Source organism: Arvicola amphibius, chromosome 12 (assembly GCF_903992535.2).
Source record: "Arvicola amphibius chromosome 12, mArvAmp1.2, whole genome shotgun sequence".
Taxonomy (NCBI): Eukaryota; Metazoa; Chordata; class Mammalia; order Rodentia; family Cricetidae; genus Arvicola; species Arvicola amphibius.
Window position 1 is genome coordinate 55290196 of NC_052058.2, and position 14312 is coordinate 55304507.

Sequence of the window (14312 nt, forward strand, 5' to 3'; positions counted from 1 at the left end):
TGTTTTGTGGTTTTCAAGACAAGGTTTCTCTGTAGCTTTGGAGCCTGTCCTGGAAATAACTCTTGTAGACCAGGCTGGCCTCAAACTCAGAGAGATCTGCCTGCCTCTGCCTCCCGAGTGCTAGGATTAAAGGCGTGTGCCACCACTGCCTGGTAAAATATAGTTTTCCATGTGTGAGTGTTTACCTTTGTGCACACCACTCCAGGTGATCCTGGAGTTCAGATGAGGGTGTCAGATCCTCTGTTGCCGGGAACCAAACCCAGGACCTCTGCAGTGTTCTTCATCACTGAGCCAGCTCTCCAGCCTGGGGAAACTTATTTTTAGATACTGTTTTTAATATTGTATTTAATATTAATATTTTTAGCATACAATAATTGATAGAATCATTGCTGCTTTATACTAAAAGCAAAAAAAAAAATGCCAAATAAACTGACTGTTCTTTACCAGTTAGAATTTCTCTACTGATAAGAGAAGTTTTTTGATTTATTTAGACTTTATTTTTAATTTTTGTTAAATTGCTTTCATATGTATATAATTTATACAAAGTGATATGTAAGTGAATTAAATTGGCAAACTTCATTTTGAAATAATCCTAGATTTACTGAAAAGTTAAAAGATTATTAAAATAAGCATAATATTCTTTTGGCTTCCTTATTGTTGGCATATTAACACATTTTCATAATTTGTTTCTAAATACATACACACTTTTTCTAAACCACTTGAGAGTAAATTGAAGACACCTTGCTTCTTTGTGTCTAGGTGCAGCAATACCAAAGTCAGAATATTGCCATTGGTACACAGAACTGTTATCTAAACTGAAGTTCATAGGCTGCCAGTTCTCTTCTGGTGCCTTTTATAGATCAAAAAGTATCTACAGTCCAGTCCTGGATTACGTTTTGTTGGTCATGCGTGTGCATGTGTGTTGTTGCTTGGACTTACCTGAAATTCATGACCCTTCTGCTTCAGACTCCCAAGTGCTGGTATTACAGGCGTGTGCTACCACTCCTGGGGGCCATAGTCTCTTACAATCTTTATTTTTTGAAGAGTGAAGTCCAAATGTTTCTCAGTTTGAGTTGGTTTTTATTTCCTGACGACTAGGTTAAGGTTACACATTTTAGGAGGAATACCAAAAATTAAAAAATATGTCTTATATGTCACACATGGGAGCATATTATGTCAGTTTATCCTATTTATGATATTGAGAACTTGATCTCTTGTCTAAGATCTGTTAGAATCACCTTTGAACAGTTACTGTTGTGCACCTCCCTCATACTGGGTTGACGTGCTCAGCGCTAGAGTGTGCTACCTAAATAACATAAGGCCCTGGGTTTAGTCTCCAAAAATGTAATGTATTTTTGCAGAGAAATGTAATTCCTTAAGTTGTCAAGTACAAGTTCTTACGTTCAGTGATGATTTGGTTGGAGTAGCTAGCTGCTCCTAAGCTTTTTAAGATAGTGATTTTCCTTAATTATTCCTTCAGTATTTATTAGTTAGAAGTCTATAATAAAGTGATTTTCTTCTTCACAATTTCTATGAGTTCTAACTTTATTCAGTGAATTAAGTGCTCTTTGCTTCCTGGTACAGTCTAGCTTCATCTTCTATTGCTGTACTCCACCCTTGGATTAGCAGTTTCTCCAAATAGGCCTTGTTCCTTTCAAAGGCAGAGGGTGCTGAGTGAGAACCTGTTCAGTCTGTGTCTCACTGTTTGAGTTTTGGGATGCACTAAATGAAGTTTCAGTGTTGGTGGAACCTTGACAGTTAAGGACTCCTTTCTAGTTGACTGTAATCTGAGGATAGTCACAGTCATTTTCTCAAAAGTGACTTGAGTTACTTCTTTTTCACCCCTTTACAATAGTTCAGTCTGTTTGCTTGTTTATATTCCATGTTGGTCCCCCTCCATTTTGATGGTTTAATTAGCCTTTGGATGTATAAAGCACTAGCACTGTTCAGCAGTGTGACTCGTGTCATCGAAACCCTGTAAGAGCTTAGAAATTAGCTTGGAGGAACGGAATCTTTATGTCGATTTATGTCCAAGGACAGAGGTTGTTTTTCTGTTGTTCAGATGAACACTGTATTTGTGATACCTTGTTTTTCACACAGGTTTGTAGGTTTATTATTGGTATATTGTTGAGGGACAGTTCCTTAGGAAATTTTGTTCTATGAAAACTAGTTGCTTCATAATTCTAATGGAGTAAATTTGGTGATTTATTTTTGGGGGGGGAAGCTACACATGGTAAAATAGATTTTTAAATGTTTTTAGGTGTCTGTAAGGAAGGTAGCCTCAAAAAAGTTTTTAAAGTTTCATTGTTTTGTTACATTCTGTAGATTATGAAATGTCATTTTGAACAAGTACTGTTTAATTCATTCTCTGACAAATTAAAATGCTTTTAAATGAGCAGATGAAAAGGCCTTCCTGGATTTTGTTTCTTTTAGTGAATTATGGGTGTTTGCATTAAAACCAAGCAATGTCAATTGCTTTGCCAAAAATTACATAGAAGTTATTTATGTATAGGGTATTTTTTGATAACTTAGTATATAACCAGTTTTATGACCTGTCCTGTGAGCACATGAGAATTTCTGTACCCTTTGTTTTGCATTTTGTTTTGCATTATAGGATTTGACTCTGTCCAGATCTACACTGATGTTAGCTAGCTAGTTGGTTTTCTGTTGCTATAGTCAATGCCCAAGATAATCAGCCTATAAAGAGAAAGGGATGATTTTGATTTTGGAGCCTCAAGTCCATGATCAACCAATTGGCCCCTTTGCTGTGGCTGTGTTCAGACAGTGCCTTGCAGTGGGGAGTGTATGTGGTAAAGCAAACTGCCTCACCTCATTACTGGGAAGATAATAAAGAGGGGGGAGGGTACTGGTATTCTGCAGGTGTCTTCATGGACACACACTAGCCTCAACTACATGAAGGCCTCCCACTCCTACCCACTCCTTTTTAAGATAAGGTCTCACTGCATAAACAAGACTGTTCTGGAACCTACTATGTCAATCAGACTGGCCTCAAACTTAAAGAGATCTGCCTGCCTCTGCCTCCTGAGTGCTGGAATAAAAGATGTGCACCACCACACCCTATACCCTGTTTCTTACATAAATTTCTGTCGCCTCCCAATAACACTAAGCAGGAACAATCTACCTTGAGCTCATTCAGCCTCACACTTGTGTTGAGAGTAGAGACATCACCATGTCTGCAGACTTTCAGTTAATTCTTTGTCCTCTTGATATCTCGTCTATTGAGAGTTGAATTTTACTGTATTTTCATGCCTCCTTATACATTCTGTGAAGCTGGTTGGTCTTTTATTTCGTGTCTATAATTAAGAAGTTTGGTGAATCTTGGTGTATAATAGGTTGAAGGGAGACGTAAAAGGTATTTCCTTTTTTTGGGTTTTGTTTGTTTGTTTGTTTTTTGCATTGTTAAATTTCCACAGTCACTTTGTGTCTGTGAATTCCTGGAAAATTCAACTCTATTGTGTTGTGTAATCCTTTCACAAAGCTTGTAATTTAGTTTTTTTAGCCTAGAGATTTTACTACTTTGCCATCATCCATTAAGTTGGTAGTTCCTCTCAGTTTGTTGTTTAAGGTCTACTTTCTGTGGTGTCTGGTAAGCCATTTCAGTATGCAGAAATTGACTTCTGTTTCTAGAGCTTTTTCACAGGTTATAATTTTTCTTCCACTCTAAATTTTGTTAAAGAGATCTATGATATATGCTGCTATCTTTCACTTTATTTTCTCTTTTTACTCTTGAATTATTTGCCAGTTTTTTGGCTTTTTTAGTTTCTTTTTCAAAATGAATCTGTATTTCTTTGGGCAGTTCATAATCTATTTAGATTCTTAACTGTTTTTGATTTCTGAGTCTAGTCAACTCTCATTTAAAAAATTGTTTATTTCTGAATTTTCTTATCCCGACTATGTTTCCATATTCTTACACACTTGTGTGAGAACATTTAATTTCATGTGGAATGTTATGTTAGAATTCCCTGTGGTTTTTTTGGAAGTCACGGGTGCTTTCTTAGTTTATGTTCCAGTAGCTTTCTATGAATGAGGCCTCTGTTTCCCTTGTCTCTTGGGTGGCAATTTTTGACAGATGTGAGTTCAGTTCAAGAGCTCCCTCTTCCACTGGATGTGGGGAGTTGGGAGGACCTTGGTCTTAGCATAGAGTGGGGAACCCTGATGGCTCCTTGGCCTTGAGAGGGAGGGAGGGGAGGTATGGGTGGAGGGGAGGGGAGGGAAGGGGGAGAAGGAGGGGAGAGAAAGGGAAGAAGGAGGGGAGGGAGGGGGGAGGAGGAGGGAAGGAGATGGAAATTTTTAAATATAAAAAAAAATAAACCATGAGGAAAAAAAAAAATGGGGCCAAGAATGGTGGTGCACACCTTTAATCCCAGCACTCAGAAAACAGAGGCAGGTGGATGTCTGTGAGTTCAAGTTCTGCCTGGTATGCATAACAAATTCCAGTCTAGAAAAATGCTATATACTAAGACTCTGTGTATCCGTCCGTCCGTCCGTCTGTCCGTCTGTCTGTCTGTCTCTTTATGATATATATATATATGCTTATGATATATATCATAAAGTTAGTATTTTAAAAGAAATTGGAAATAAAATTATAAATATTGAAATCTAAAAAAAAAAAAAAAAAAAAAAAAAAAAAAAAAAAAAAAAAAGAGCTCCCTCTTCTGTCAGTGCAGCAACCGAAAAAGCTAGTGACTTGGGTGGAAGGAAGGTGGCTGATTTTCTGTTTTTGTTTGGTCCAGTGGGATCCTAACTTTATTTCTTTGGCTCCTTCTCACCACATTCAGTGCAGCAGTTCTCGCCTGTGGTTGAGATCTCTGGGGGTGTCCCTTTCACAGGGGTCACATACCAGATGATCCTGCATAGCAGAAACTTATATTACAGTTTATGACAGTAGCAAAAATTACTGAAGTAGCATAGTGGGTGATTTTGTGTGTCAATTGTGTGACCAAGCCAGAGTCATCAGAGAAGAAAGGAGCCTCAACTGAGGAAGCACCTCCTTGAGATCTGGCTGTAAGGCATTTTCTCGTTTAGTGATCTCTGGGAAGAACCTAGCCCATTGTGGGTGGTGCCATCCCTGGACTGGTGGTCCCAGTTCTATAAGAAGGTGGGCTGAGCAAGCCGTGGGAAGTAAGCCAGTAAGCAGTTCTCCTCCAGTCTCTTCGTCAACTGCCTGTGGGATCCTGCCCAATTTGAGTTCCCGTCCTGACTTCCTTCAGCGATGAACAGCAATGCTGACGTATAAGCCAGATAAACCCTTTCCTTCCCAACTTGACTTTTGGTCATAGTATTTAGTTGCAGCAATAGAAACCCTAACTAAGACAAACAGCAATTAAAATAATTTTGTGGTTGGAGTCTCCACAACATGAAGAACTATATTAAAGGGTTGCAGCATTAGGAAGGTTGAGAACCACCGATCTGGTATCTAAAGAGCTCTTCTACTTCCAGTCTTCACCAACATAAACGTGCTTTCTTATAGACAAGGGCTTTGCTCTTCCAAGTCTCTACTTCAGTTTTTATATGGAGTGGGATGATTTACATTTAGTCTTAGGCACTCCTGTTTCCTTTTTCTCTCATTCCTACAGTTCTCTAAACTCCACAGTTGACATGAAGAGACTGAAGAGTGAGAGACTGAAATTTTTCTCCATTGAAATATAAAGCTTTCTGTTTATTCTTTTTAATATTCTGTTCTTTGTAGAATTTTGTCTGCTTTTTTTGTCATCATCATTGTTGATCTGTGAAGTGTGTGAGGAATATTTAGACTCAATACAGTTACTTTGGTTACTGTCCAAAGAATTTCTAAAACTTTATGTTCAGAAGTATTTGGTGCCTATATTTATATCAGTATTATCTTCTGTGCCATTGGCAATGTTGTTAAAGTAGCACTTTGTTTTAAAAAGATCCCCAGTGCTGTCTGGAATTTTCTTCCAAATAACTGACCTTTGGTGCACATTTCTGTTTTGGCCTTTTTTTTTTAACCTTAACAAAATAGATCAATAAAATGTAGCAAAACACACATACACACAAACACACACCACACATAATGTAATTGTTTCCATACACTTCAATGGCAACTGTAGAATATCTTTGTATAATATGGATTTTAAGCAGAAAAAGTAAGTTCAGTAAATACAAGTTCAGCAAGACTAGGATGGCTTCACTGTGAGGCATTTTTGAGGCCTGTGCTACAGAGCTGGTTCAGAGAGAGACTGATGACATGCTGCTGCAGCAAGCAGAGTGGAGCCTTTGGACCAAATGCCCTCTGCCTTTCACTGAGCACTTAATATATAGTGATATTTTAAGGAAATTTGAGTTTAAGAAACTATAGAAACTAATTAGAAATTGTGACCCAGGTATAGTAGTACACACCTCTAGCCCTAGCACTCAGAGTCAGAGACAGGAGGATTTGTTACAAGTACAAGGCTATCCTGATCTTCATAGGTAGTTCCAGGCCAGCCAGGACCCTGCCAAAACAAAACAAAACTTACTGCACATATTTTCCTATGCCCTACAGGCACTTATGCTGATGTTAAACATCAAAAATTATGTTTCCCTGCCTTCATGCAGCTAACATAGGAAAGATACATGCAACAACTAATTAAGAAAATGTACATTTTAACTTGTAATAAGTGCTTTAAAACGTCAATCAAGAAGTGTGTGGAAGGGGAGACTACAAAATGAATGGTCCAGGAGAATATTTAAATTGTAATATGAAAGCTAAGAACTGAAGCAGAAGAAAGATTAAAAAATGAAGAGCCTTGTTAGAAATAGGATTTTACTAACTAGGAAAGAAAATAGATTAGGTTTCTTAAAGGTCTCTGAGGTTCTTTTTACAGATGTATTGAAAAGAGATAAGGAAGGATGTTTGGGGCCTATGATTCTTAAATGAGCTGGCAATAAATGATTTGGGACTAGGGTGGTGGCAGAGAGGAATAGGTTTAAGATTGGTAAAAAGCAGTAGGACCTTGCTTAAGGACTAGAGCTGGGTGAGAGAATGGAAACAGAATAACAATGTTTGATTGGTTAGATGGGGTGAAAGAATCACGTTTAGAATATTCTGAGAGACTGGTGAAGTATCTGATGAACTTGTGTGTAGATGAGATCATTACAGAGGCTGAGCAAGAAGAGGACCTAATGCAGAACCCTTAGAAATAGGCTTTGCTATTATAAAGCTTGAGCAGAGGCTGTGGCTGTGCAGATGTCAGCACTCCAGCTACAGTTGTTATGTGACACAAATGATAGTCATTGCCAGTGCTCATGGTGAAGACTGGAAAGTGAGAAGAAAGCCATGCTGAGTGCAGTAACTTCACAGACCGCCATGAACTACTTACTTGCTGGGTTAGGACTGTGTCTTCACTCTTGTTCCCTTGTCTATCTCATTCTTTGGGGATGTCAATTGTCTTTCTGTGGCCTTTTTCATGTTGCAGGTTTTCTTCAAATGTTTGATTCTCCTTGGTTATGTTATATTTAGAAATGAGGCTTCAAACCCAAATACATGGTCCATCTTGTCTGTCAGCTAATTAGGCTTTGCTGCAGGGAAAACTGACAACAGAGTAGCAAGTTGAAGGCAGAATCCTAAATTCAAGAGCTTATTCCCTATGTGGAGTTAGAGAGCTGACGCCTCATAACCTGCATCAGCCCCTCTACAGTTTACTGTTTATGTGTGCATAGGTGGTGTGGGTATGGATGTGCCTGTGTATAGAGATGAGAGGACAGTGGGATCCAGGGATTGAGCTCAGGTCGTCAAGTGTACGTGGTAAATGCTTCATCCCATGTCTGAGTCCAGCACAAAGGTAGTGACTTCTTAAGTCACTGTTCTTCATTTCTTTCTACAATTTTATTAAAATATCTTCTATAGAGAAGCCTGTTTGTATTTTCTCCTTGTGTACTCTAGTTATTTGACTGTGATTTTTCAAAAGACTTTGGAGACAAGAAATAAATATACATATGTATTTAAGTCACCATCTGAACTAAAACCTTGGCAATAGTAGTATTAAGAGGTGAGGTGATATTCTGATACCACATTAGAGTTCTTTCTTTGTCCAATTAAATGATCTTTTTATATTTAACAAAAAGTTGAGCAAATTTTGTATAAAAATACATGAGGCACTAGCGTGTGTTCTCTGGAAGTACAATTTGCACTCTTAACCACTGAAGCATTTCTTACACTCTGCGTGTATTCTAAATCTGACCTGTAGTGGAAAGCATGTATCTGGGTAGTTTCTCTTGACTTGAATTTTAGACAAGGAACAAAACTAATAACCAAAATTAAAACTTTCTACTTCCATGTGGTTATTCACAAACATAGTTTAGTTTTTTAGTTCTCAATTTTGAGCTTTATGAATCATATTTTCATATTATCTTTGAAAATACAGAGAGAGTTTTTAGATTGATGTTAGATCAGTTAATTGTCACTTGGCACAAATAACTTTTTATAGTTACTGTATAGCATTTTTGTGGTTTTAAATGAAGATTCTTGGTAAGCTTTATTGATAGCAGTGCTGTCTGGGTCTTAGATGCTGCTTAGTGGGAAGGCATGTTTGTATTGACTCTCGTGAAAGTGTGTTCCTGTGTTTGTAACTCTAGGCTGAATCATTAAATTTGGTCATTTCCTTTTCAACTTTTCCTCTTGTCTCCAGTCAAACACCACATTCTCAGTGGTGCCTTGCTGGTCACTCCATCTGAACTGTTGGCTTCTGCTTCACAGTGTTGTCACTGCTGTTTAGAGTTTTTCATTAAGCATGGCTGTATATGTTTTTGATATGCCTTCTCCACTAGAAAATAAGTGTTGTGATATGATTTCATTCAGTAATGTGTCCTTTGTGCTTAGATCAGTGCCTGGCAAAATGTGTGCAGTTCACGTTGAGTGACTGAGTGTATGTTAACATTAGTTACTACTGCACTTTAACTGCAGTTACCTCACTTTAAAATTTAATTGTATGGCCGGGCGGCGGTGGCGCACGCCTTTAATCCCAGCACTCGGGAGGCAGAGGCAGGCGGATCTCTGTGAGTTCGAGACCAGCCTGGTCTACAAGAGCTAGTTCCAGGACAGGCTCCAAAGCTACAGAGAAACCCTGTCTCGAAAAACCAAAAAAAAAAAAAAAAAAAAAAATTAATTGTATGGTTATGTGTGGTTTGCATATTAAGAATTTTCACTGGAGGAGTTACCATACAACTCTATTTTAAAATCTATATCAAATTAATCTTTGGGGGCCAGCGAGATCACTGAGTGAGTAAAGGTGCTTGCCCGGCAGCGTTTGATCCTGGAAACCCACATGGCAAGGAAAGAGCCAACCCTGCAAGTTTCCCTCTGGCTGCCACTTAAGCACACACACAAATACACAAAAAATAAGAGTAAAAAGTGTAAGAAATTTTGAATAATGGTATCAGTTTTTATTAAATAATCTCAGCTAGTTGAATTGGAAATCTGGCATACAAAAACCTCCAACGCAGTTAATTTAGTTCAGCTACTTCAGTTAGTGCTGTGTTTTTCCTCGTACTGGGGGTGGCACCAGACACTTATCACAAGCTCCACCTCAACCATTTGTTAATACATTAAACTCCTTTTTCTTGTACAGGTGCAAGTGGCATGAAGAAAATGATATTCTCTTCTGTGCTTTAGCTGTTTGCAAGAAAATCGCGTAAGTTTGAGGAGTCCCCTCAGTGCTTTGCTGCGCTCTGCAGGGGGTCCTTTGCCAGTTGTGCTTGCTCTTGCTCCTCAGCTGGGGTGGGGGTGAATGTCTGCTCACCTTTCTTACTGAAGCCCAATGAAAACAAATGTGGAGATTTTTCTTTATGTTACTTTTTACTGTTTTGTTTCACCACTTACTAAACAATTTATGGGAATCTTCAGAAGCATTTGTTGAGGTTTTTCCTTCTTGGGCCCCTTAAAGAGAGACAATTTTCTGCCAGCATTGAGAACATCACTTACTTGAATGGTGCCCTAAAACTGTAAACCAGTTCTTGTTTTGTAGTGGAAGCACCTACAGCCCTGTTCTTGTTTGCTTTCTGGTGGTGTGACAAGCACCATGACCAGAAGCAACTTAAGGGAAGAAAGGATTTATTTAACTTACACTTCTAGGTCACAGTGCCCATCATTGAGGGATGCCAGGGCCAAGAACTCAAGTAGGGAACAGGAACCATGGAGAAATGCTACTTGCTGGCTTACCCTAGGCTCATGTTTAACTGGGTTTCTTATGCGGCCTAGGATTGGTGCTGACAGTGGTAGCCTGGCCTTCTGGGTTGGCTAACAACAAAGATAATGCCCACAGACCTGTCTGAACTAGACAATTCCTCAACCTAGGTTTTCTTCTCAGGTTGACGCCAGGCTACGTCAGGTTGGCAGCTGAAGCCAGCTAAGACAAGCGCCAAGTCTCTGGGCGCTCTGCTAGCACCTTTCCATGCAAATGCTACTTAGTTTTGAGGAGTAACTGTTCATGGCTGTCTCTTTATCTCTGTTTCTGCCTTCTTTCCTTAAACATTGGAAAATCCTACTGATCCTTACTTACCCTCACTCCCATCCCTTGTAGCAAACCTGAAAATTTATCTGCTGATCATGAGATTGCAGCACAGTAATAACCTTCATGGTTTGAATGCTGCCTGTTCCCATCTCTGAATCTTTAGATTTTCCTCAAAGTTAGAATAATACCTCTGAGATGTTTTCTTTGTTCAAAAACTTAACTGAATACTTTTAGTGTGAATTGGATGGAGTTGCTCTAGTGAGGTCCGTCTTCTTTTTTAAAGGTACTGCATCAGTAATTCTCTAGCCACTCTGTTTGGAATCCAGCTCACTGGAGCTCATGTGCCACTACAAGACTATGAGGCCAGCAACAGTGTGACGCCCAAAATGGTCGTACTGGATGCGGGGCGTTACCAGGTAAGGAAACGTCTGTTGTTAGCAGAATCTTGGATATATGTAACCTCTTTGAGGGAAAATCTGTTTTATTTTTTTCTTGTTTGTAGTTTGATTCTAAGCACAGTTTCTCTGTTGGCATTTTCAAGTGAAGATCTATTTTCCTCTGTCATTTGAAGGTAGTGTCTTTGATTGTTTTTAGCTTCTAGACTTCTTCAGACCTTCTTCCTAAAATTCCTAAGTTCCAAAGCCCATGCTGTCTCTGCTACAGTACCTGGCAACCTGACTGGGGAACCAGTGGGCACTTTAGTTGGGGCTCCTCATTAGAGTGGTACTTAACCAAGGGACTAGTTTTCTAATATTTTTATTTTCACTTTTCCCACTATGTAATCCTTCTAGCTCCCAGTTCTCTGTTTCTTCATTCTCCTCCCCTGCCCCATACCACGTAAGTCCCCACTCCTATGATCGTATTCCATCCAGTGCTATTGCTTCCAGTCTCAACTTCAGATAGCCTCTTCTGACTCCCAACCATCTTCCTCTAGCAACTCAGTACCAGCAATTCTTTGACCTCTGCTGTGACCTGTAATTCACTTACAGCTCTGCTGTCTCATGTTCCTCCTTTATAGGAGCTACTGCATTGAAGTGTGTATAAAGTTGTGGCCTCTTGTTCATATTTTCTTTTTACCACTTCCATCCCCACCTTTACTGCCTTCCATTCCAACTAAGAAATTTTAGTCTGTCTTTTCTACTACCTTATCTAAACTCCATTAATTCTCTTGTCTTCATCATACTTGGTTGACAGACTAATCCTAATTAATTGTAACTCTTTACTTCCACTCCTTATATTTGTGATTTGAAATGAATCTAGAATGAAACTACAATGCTGCCAGGTATGGGAGCAAATAGCTATAATCCCAGCCTTTCTAGAGGCTAGAAAAAGAATTTCACAAGTTCAGGGTCAGCTTGGGCTGCATAGCAAGTTTGAGGGCAGCCTAGGCAGGTGAGACTGTCTGGTCTTAAACTTAAATAATGGAGGGGTGTCTTTGCCTGATATGTACAAGTCCCCAATTTAGTCAACACACACACACATGCATACACATGCATACACACATACACACACATGCACGCACCCATGCACATGCAGGAAACTTCTATAGCACCATAATGACTAATCTTAACTAAATATCTTTTATGATCAGCTTCATCAATTCATTGTCATTCCCTGCAGTCATCATTTCTCTCGTCTAATTAATTTCTCATGTATTATCTTTCAATTTCTATCTCCTTCTCTCCCACCTTTGCTGTAGCCAATACTGATGCTGCTGCTGCTTCAGGAAAGCAGAATCAATCACAGCTTTTTACATACTCCTACCACCTCAACTATCTGCTTATATGCTATTCTCTGCTTTTTCTCTGATATTAGTAAGTATTCTCTGTTCCTATCTAAAATTATGTATTATATCTTGTTCTTTCACTAACCAAAGACACAGCTGCAGTGATTCTAGTTTTTTGACTATTTAGGGCTCCCTCTATTCTGAGTTATCTTTTGCATTTCTCTCTCTCTCTCTCTCTCTCTCTCTCTCTCTCTCTGTGTGTGTGTGTGTGTGTGTAGACATGCCTGCCCACATGTGAGATACTGTACATGTGGTTGTCAGAGAACTTAACAGGAGTTGTTTCTTTCCTACCATTTGGGTTCCAGGGATCAAACTCGGGTCATCAAGGTTGGAACAAGCACCTTTTCCCATTTTTCCAGCCCTGTTATGTAATCACTCTTACCAAAATAAACATACCATAATCTAATGTGTTTTAAAACAACAAGCAAACTCTTAAGCCTGTGACCCTAACTAAGGTCTCTGCAGTCACCTGTCTCCTCCTTTACTGAACACAGAACTAAACACTGGGAAAATACATATGGTAGTTTGCCTTTTTTAATGTGGAGTTAAAGTAGGCCATTTAATAATTAATAATAAACATATTTCCTGTCATTTTCCTGTTCCTTTACAGAAGCTAAGAGTTGAGAGTCCAGGATTCTGTCATTTCAACTCTTACAAACAGGAACAAAGGTCAAACACATCCACTGGTGAGTACTAAGATTGGGGTTACACCATACAAAGATCCGTGGGTGTTCCTGGGTGGGCATGAGGAGCATTTTGTTTTGGATTAGTTGTTAAAATGATCTGAATTTGTTTTTTGTCCCTAGTGGAATGTAATATTCCTCAGACTTTTGTGCAGGACATTTCTGAGAATCCCTGTTTTTCTTACAGCAACTACAGTTTCATAGTTTTGATGTCATAGATACATGATGTGTTTTAAGAGATGAGAAATTCCAAAAGCTAGTTACATGGAATTTCATTTGGTACCTAAAGAACTTCAGTTGGGGTTTCTTGCCCTAAAAACAAAAGGAAACATTTTTCTTGACCTACTTGCCTTCTACTCATGATTTTTTTTAATTATAATTTACTGAGAGTCCTACTGTGGGATGATGTGACCTGAAATGCCTCTTTCAATCAAACGTAAAGTTTCTGTGCTTGTTTAATTATCTTTTCAACACTCTAGGTTGTTACCCATCTGGGGTGAAAATTTCTGGCCCCAACAGCAGTGTTCGAGGAAGAGGGATCACCCGCCTGCTAGAGAGCATCTCCAGCAACTCCAACAACATCCACAGATTCTCCAACTGTGAAACTTCACTCTCTACTTACATGTCCCAAAAAGATGGGTACAAATCTTTCTCTTCCTTTTCTTAATGATGGTACTTTTTGCAATTTCTGGAAAAATAACAAGCCTAACTTCCTTTCTGACTACAGTCATATTAAGCAAACAGATCACATCAATAGTAAATGTCATTCCTCTAAAAACGACTTAATTTGTAAGGAAACTATTTCATAGATTAAAAATAATTGTGGTTGGAGAAGAATTTTGGCATTCTTGCTTGTCTTTGTGTCTGTGTGTTTCCTTTATTGTCTTCTAAGACTTAATACTTGTGGAATGGTGGGTGTGTCCCTAAGGTTCTGAATTCTAGAACAAAACTGGCAATTTCAGAGTATTTGAAAATGTTATACATTTCTTTCCCCTGAAGTAAAGGTATTAAGTTATCCGTTACAAAAGACTCTAAGATAATATTAGCTTAATTCTTCCCATTATAAAATGTTAACCTTAGAGACCAAAGGCTATTTGCATTGCACATAACTAAGAAAATTAGCCTTTAACACAAATAATGATTTGTTATTTTAAATAGTCTTTGACGTAATTTGTCTTTGGCAAAAGATACCAGTTAACAGGATGAAAGTACAGAACGAAAGATGAGAGAACTGCCATGTACTCCTAGTCCCAGAGCAAATAAAAAAACCAAACCGTATTAATATAATTCAAGCAATTTTTCCCCTTCAAAAGGAATTTTTGGGCACCGAACTAAAAATTATTAATATCCTTTTAAAAACTAAACATTAAC

General features: G+C 38.6%; 1 protein-coding gene across 2 annotated transcripts in view; it reads left to right on the plus strand.

Annotated features, from left to right (window-relative positions):
- The window catches only part of Mael (maelstrom spermatogenic transposon silencer), a 32519-nt gene extending 18741 nt beyond the window's left edge, over positions 1 to 13778 (plus strand). For both annotated transcript variants that reach the window (XM_038349790.1, XM_038349789.1), the window contains 4 exons: positions 9591 to 9653; positions 10756 to 10888; positions 12869 to 12944; positions 13421 to 13778. In XM_038349790.1, the coding sequence (XP_038205718.1) occupies positions 9591 to 9653; positions 10756 to 10888; positions 12869 to 12944; positions 13421 to 13608 (460 nt within the window). In that variant the 3' untranslated portion in view covers positions 13609 to 13778. The remainder of the gene's footprint in view (positions 1 to 9590; positions 9654 to 10755; positions 10889 to 12868; positions 12945 to 13420) is intronic.
- The last annotated feature ends 534 nt before the right edge of the window (positions 13779 to 14312 follow it).